We start from the raw sequence: 6,398 nt of genomic DNA, 5'->3' as shown, positions 1-6,398 counted from the left end.
CAGGCTATTTTTTGGTTGCAGCCATCATTGCTGTTTGGCGGGTCCGGGCTGGGGATTCAAACCTGCCACCTTAGGTGTACGTGGCTGGCGCCCTAGCCGGTTGAGCTATAGGCGCCGAGCCGGGTTTTTTTCTTTACAAGAATTGTGTGAGTTGAAAAAATGGTAGATGACTCCTTTCAGTATAGTGCCATCGCTGAGTATCCAGAGCATGCCTGGCTTCAGAGCCCTGGGCAGTGCTGCAACATGGTATTCATCCCAATCCTGCAGAGGCCTTTTAGGGCCCCTAATTTTTTATTTCCATTGCGGTTTACAATTAAATGGTGAATAAAGACAAACGTGGCAGGATTTGCTGCAGGCTTGCCTGGTGCCTGGTACCAGCACTCATGTTCTGGGCTTAACATAGGTGCAGCTACCACACACCACAGGCCCTTTTGTTTCCTTAATACAAGTTGGAATTGCAAATGTATGGGTTTCCTTGAATCTGAAAAGAGAAATATGGTTTTCTGGTTTTAATTCTATCCACATCTGGATGCTGAGCAGGAGAGCCCCAGTAATCCTTGGGAAGGCTGGAGACCTCCCTACAGAAATGGCTTCCCAGACTGCAGCCAGGGACAGATGGTAGAGCTGGAGATTTTGAATCAGGGTAGACATGTCTGAGCTGGGGCTGCTGGTGGGACAAGAGTTCTGACTGGAGGGTTTTTGGTGGGGGTGGAGGTGCTGGTGGTCCCAAATTATGATCTTGTTCATGGTGCTTGCCCTGGAAAATATAATGCCTGCAGAGGCTACTTGTGTTCTTTTCCTCTTCTCTGGCAGGAAGGTTCCAGCAGTTGCTGTTGTGCGATGATCCGGGAAGTGGTGATGTTCAGCCTTACATAACCTGAGCCTTCCCACTGCTATAGTAGAGGAGTGTAAAGAGGCCTTTGGAGGTTTTCCCCACCAGCAGTGGTGGAGGGTACAAAGGTCCTCAGGCCTTAATCCCACAGGTGATCGGACTTTTGGAGCCTCATTCCTGAGCTGGTCTTTCAGACAAGCTCTCATGTGCCCACCACTGTCATTGCCCACTGATCTCTTCTAACAGCCCTCGCACTCGCCCTGCCACTCACCCCTTACTGGTAGTTCTTGGCCTTGGTGCATCAAGTAAGGAGCCAGGATTTACTTATTCCTATTTTTGACCTTGTGTGTATGAGATACACTTGACAGTGAGGGTTTGCACTTGGGGTAGTCAGACCCTAGAACTCCCTCTACCTCTGCTCTGTGGTCTCCTGGGTGATCTTTAGGGAGTAGATTTCCTGGTGTTTTTTGAGATGTTCTGTGGTAGATTCACATGTGTGAGTAACTACCTCCTTTCCTTTCTCCAGGGCAGGAACTGTGTTCCCCTTGCACTGCACACAGTAGGGGCAGGGTAGGTATTGAAGCAGGTGTCCCAGGGTGATGTGGGGTCCAGCTCTGGGAAGGGACACAGCTATGCCCACTTCTGGGTCTCATCTCCGTGTGCCCCACAGGAGAGCTGTCACTCCTTAGATGAGACGTGGAGTCTGTCTCTGAATACTCCCAGAGTCAGTGTCTCCAGCAGGAGCTTTGGCCAGGACATGGGGTTAGGGACAAGTAGGATATCTTTGCTGAATATACCAGTTAGTGGGGGTACAGACTGAGTTGAGTGGGGATAATGGCCAATTATCTTAACCTTAGAGCACCAGGTAGAAGAAAGATAATGATTTGGCAGTACCACTTCTCAGTTTAGTATTTCCAGGTAGTAGTAACTTTTGGCAGTTGACAATTGCATTGAATTAACATGGATTCACTATTTGAGAAAACATCATCTTAGAATTGGGGACTTCGTACTGTTTTGTCAGATAGGGAAGCGGGCAGTCCTGGTCTCTGATCTAGCCTTAGCTCAGTTGGACATTGTCCTCCGGAACATCTGTACAGCAGTGGTGGTCATACCCCTGTCTGAGTTGTAACAAAATGTGAGCTTAAAATGTGAGACCCGTGATGGACTCTGCAATGCAGTGAGGCTCTGGTCCTGAGGGCCTTCCCCTCCCCTCTCTCACCAGTCTGTCATGTGATGCTCTTGCCTCGGACCTGGGAGGAAACTGGACTTGGTGGAAAGCAGAGTGCTGCAGGGTGGGCTTCACTGTGACCCACTGAATTCCTACATGACTCCCTTGTGAGAGGCGTTTCTTCCAAGGGTCGCCTGGGAAATGAGGAAAAGGAGCTATAAGCAGAGACTTTGCTTATTTGGGAGCCAAAATTGGAGGCCCTGATACAGGAGGATTGTGTGAAACTAGCGTGTTTATAAAGATATTCTCTGTTACCCTCACAGGGACCCTGTCGGGTGTGGAGGGCAAGTGTCCACACTGCTGGATCAGGAGCCCAAGAGCAAGTGGACTTGAGAGCCAGGGGCTGCTCTCTGCTCCTCTTGATTCCCTGGCTCTAGGTGCCTAGGGGATTCAGTAGTTCCTGTTGGGTGTGCTCTGGGTGAGGTCAGGAGAGCTTCAGCAGAGCCTCATGGCCTCCTGAGAGTGGCCAGCCTTGGCTGAGAGTAGTGTGGCAGGGAGAGGGCCCTGTTTACCAGCTGAGCCCTGTGGTGACCAGCCCTCAGTTGAAAAGCCCTCTGAGTCTTAGCTCAAAAGTTTATTCCATTTTGTTTGTGTCTGTTGGGGTGCTGCAGGTGGCTATTTGTACAAAAACATCCTAGTCATTATAAATTGGGATCTGGCTTTGAATGTAGCTATAAAGAGGAATCAGTGTTTGGTTTTTTGTTTTGTTTGGTTTTTTGAGACAGTCTCACTATGTCGCTCTCAATAGAGTGCCGAGGCATCACAGCTCACAGCAACCTCAAACTCTTGGGCTTCAGTGATTCTCTTGCCTCAGCCTCCCAAGTAACTGGGACTGCAAGCACCTGCCACAATACCCGGCTACTTTTTTGTTGCAGTTGTTTAGATGGCCAGGGCTAGGTTTGAACCCACCACCCTCAGTGTATGTGACTGGTGCCGTAACCACTGTGCTACGGGCACTGAGCCAATGTCTTTTTTTAAATTTGTGTACAACTTAATGGTTAGAGTTGTATGTGCGTTGTGTCTCATGGCTCTGTCCCTGAGCTACACAAGTGGACACAGCACAGGGGCACAATATGTAGGAACTACCTGCCATCCTTTCAGGGGGATTCCAGCCAGGGACATGCAGGAAATTGCCTACTTCTGGTTTCTTTCAGACTGAGCTCCATGTGTAGCAATGGAGGACGACAGCCCGCATGAGCTTGTGGCCTGGAGCCCAGTGCTGGATGGATGCCCACATGTTGGCCCCATGGACATGGCTAGCGATTTTGGTGAGCCACTTGGCACCAGGGACCTTACCAGGAGGGCACTGTCTAGGCCTGCCTGCCATGTTCTCCAGGTTGTAAGCTCCCATTCAGAGTTATCTGTTTGTGTTGTCAGCTTTCTTCTTTACTTACTTATTTATTTATTTTGAAACAGTCTTGCTCTTATTACCCTGGTAGAGTGCCATGGCATCATAGCTCACAGCAGCCTCAAACTCTTGGATTCAATGGCCATCTTGCCTCAATCTCCAAAATAGCTGGAGCTACAAGCACCCACCACAACGCCTGGCTAATTTGAGAGACGGAAGTCTCACTCTGGCTCAGGCTGATCTTGAACTGTGAGCTCAGGCCTCCATTAGTGCTAGAATTATAGATTGGTGTGTCAACCACCACACCCAGCCAACTGTTTTTTTATTTTTGGCCAGGGCTGTGTTTGAACCTGCCATCTCCAGCACATGGGGCCAGCACCCTACTCTTCTGAGCCACAGGTGCTGCCCACCAGCCAACTTTTAATCTTTAAAAAGAAAAAAACTGGCTCAGTGCCTGTGGCTCAAGTGGCTAAAGCGCCAGCCACATACACCTGAGATGGCAGGTTTGAATCCAGCCCAGGCCCACCAAACAACAGTGATGGCTGCAACCAAAAAAAATAGCCAGGCATTGTGGCGGGCGCCTGTGGTCCCAGCTACTTGGGAGGCTAAGGCAGGAGACTCGCTTGAGCCCAGGAGTTGGAGGTTGCTGTGAGCTGTGATGCCACGGCACTCTACCTAGGGGGACAGCTTGAGGCTCTGTCTCAGGGGAAAAAGGAAGGAAAAAATTTTTTTTTTTTTTTGAGACAAGGTCTCATTATGTCACCCTCGGTATAGTGCTGTGGTGTTGCAGCTCACAGCAACTTCAAATTCTTGGGCTTAAGCAATTCTCTTGCCTCAGCCTCCCAAGTGGCTGGGACTACAGATCCCTGCTACTTTTTTTGTTGCAGTTGTTTAGACAGCCCAGGCTGGGTTGGAATCCGCCAGCCTCAGTGTATGTGGCCAATACCCTAATCACTGAACTATGGGGCCAAAAGAAAGAATTTTTAAATTATTTTTATTATTTTATTTATTTATTTTTTATTATTTTTCTTAGACAGTGTCTTACTTTGTCACCCTAGATAGAGTGCCATGGCATTAGCCTAGCTCACAGCAACCTCAAACACCTGAGCTTAACCAAACTTCTTGCCTTGACCTCCCAGAGAGCTGGGATTATAGGCAAGAGCCACTGTGTCCAACCAGTTAGTCTTTGTTTTTTAATTGCAGAAGTACATTGAACTCTTGCGTCTTATTTTTAATGCAAATAACATATGAAGGATAAAGGGATGCCATTTTCCCTGTGTCTGCCTTCACCCCCCCCCCCCCCCCCCCCGGGGATGGCCTCTGGTAGCCCTTTGGCAGGTGCCCTCCTGCACATCTCCAGGCATTTGCAAAGCAATCCTCGGCCTTCTGCTGTCTAGGTCGTGACACTGCCCCTGGGGCCTGTGTTTTTACCTCTGGTGATCTAGAAGAAAGCAGTGACGGTAGCAGTGGGGACTTGGAGGATGACACAGACAGTGAGCTCGGAGATGGTACAGACCAAGAAGATGGGGCAGGACCTGATCAGGAAGACCTGGAGGACAGAACTGGTGAGATTGCTGGCTTTTCTGTCTCTTCTTGCTGTGACAGGGACAGCCTTTTGTAAAATGTGCTCAGTGAAGTCATTGTCTTACCCACAGCTGGCCTAAGTAGGTATGGGGAAGATGAGAGGAAGACCTATACACACTGGCCATGCCCTGGCAGCTCACCCTGTGGTTTGTCCTCTCATTCTGACCAGAATTCCTGAGAGCTGGCAGACACATCCCATGACTTTAATAGGGAATTCTCAGCTCATTTACACTGGTTAACATTTGTGCCCTTGAACTTCTTTGCAGGGAACAGTGCCTTAAAGGACAGGTCCATTTTGGGTGCACTGTGGTAACTTCTTCCCTGTGTCCTGTTGCCACCCTGAGGGGGACACGGCCCACAAGGTCCCTGGCCTGGTTGCCCCACCCCAGCCCAACTATGGGCACTTTTCTCAGGGAGGACTGAGCTCCACTTTGGACATTTGGCACCTCGCTGCTTTCCATCTGCCAGGCCTCATTCTAAAGCATCTGCTTTAACCCTATAATACTTAGTAGAATGATCCAGAAAGGTAGCCCTCATGTTGGGGGCAGTGCCAGTGAAAGAACAGACTGACAGCATGCGTCAGAGTTACTAGGTGTGCATTGAGTTATTCTCTCCTGGGTTGACAGATCACAGGCATGGCCCCTACTTATTTCGTGCCATTGAGCTGGGGCTTTGACTTGTCCACAGCGGGTCTTGGCACAGGCACTGGCCAGGCTGAAGGCATGGGCTGCTGGGTGCTGCCAGAGACTCTGGGCTGGAGTGAGTATGAGGGCCCAGCTCAGCCAGTCCACTGTCTCTGAGCTCACTTTGTAGCAGCAGAAACAGTGGCAGGAAGCAGCTATTAGGGTGCCAGGTAATAGACAGTGAGAGCAGGCATCCAAAGAAAGGAAAGGCTCCATAGACCTAGGGGTCAGAGAGAAACTAGAGAAAGTTACACATTAATTGCAATCTGAAGGATAATAAGAGGGGGCTGATCAGCGGTAGACCTGGGGATGGAGCATTGTCACAAGGCCGCTTCAGAGCTTTAGGCACTGGAGGGGTGTTGGCTATAGTGATGGGCGCACAGAACCTTACTGAGCACCATACTATACTCTTACAGCACTAAGTTTTGAATGTAAAAAGTAGCCAATGTCTCTTTAGCTGATGGGAAATATAGTCAGATGTTCAAAGGGCACCTCCTGTCTCCTGGAGGCCTGGTACTGTCCAGGGCCCCTTCCTGTAGCTCTTCTCTTCTCCTGCTGCTTTTCCCACCCTGCTATTTACTCTTTTTTTTTGAGACAGAGCCTCAGGCTGTCCCTCTGGGTAGAGTGCTGTGGCATCACAGCTAACAGCAACCTCCAACTCCTGGGCTCAAGTGAGTCTCCTGCCTCAGCCTCCCAAGTAGCTGGGACCACAGGCGCCCGCCA

General features: G+C 49.9%; 1 protein-coding gene across 3 annotated transcripts in view; it reads left to right on the top strand.

Annotated features, from left to right (window-relative positions):
• Positions 1-6,398, top strand: part of PHRF1 (PHD and ring finger domains 1) — a 35,002-nt gene that overhangs the window by 1,066 nt on the left and 27,538 nt on the right. Inside the window, exons 1-4 of one of the 3 annotated variants that reach the window (XM_023508577.1) lie at positions 154-983; positions 2,055-2,167; positions 3,215-3,328; positions 4,806-4,973. In XM_023508577.1, coding sequence (XP_023364345.1) covers positions 3,235-3,328; positions 4,806-4,973 — 262 coding nt within the window. In that variant the 5' untranslated portion in view covers positions 154-983; positions 2,055-2,167; positions 3,215-3,234. Of the gene's footprint in view, positions 1-153; positions 984-2,054; positions 2,168-3,214; positions 3,329-4,805; positions 4,974-6,398 lie in introns of those variants that run through there. The other 2 variants (XM_003802802.3, XM_012813344.2) reach the window with 2 other exon arrangements.

Source organism: Otolemur garnettii, unplaced genomic scaffold, assembly GCF_000181295.1.
Source record: "Otolemur garnettii isolate 467f Iridium unplaced genomic scaffold, OtoGar3 scaffold00260, whole genome shotgun sequence".
Classification (NCBI taxonomy): domain Eukaryota; kingdom Metazoa; phylum Chordata; class Mammalia; order Primates; family Galagidae; genus Otolemur; species Otolemur garnettii.
This window is presented reverse-complemented; position numbering and strand designations above follow the sequence as displayed.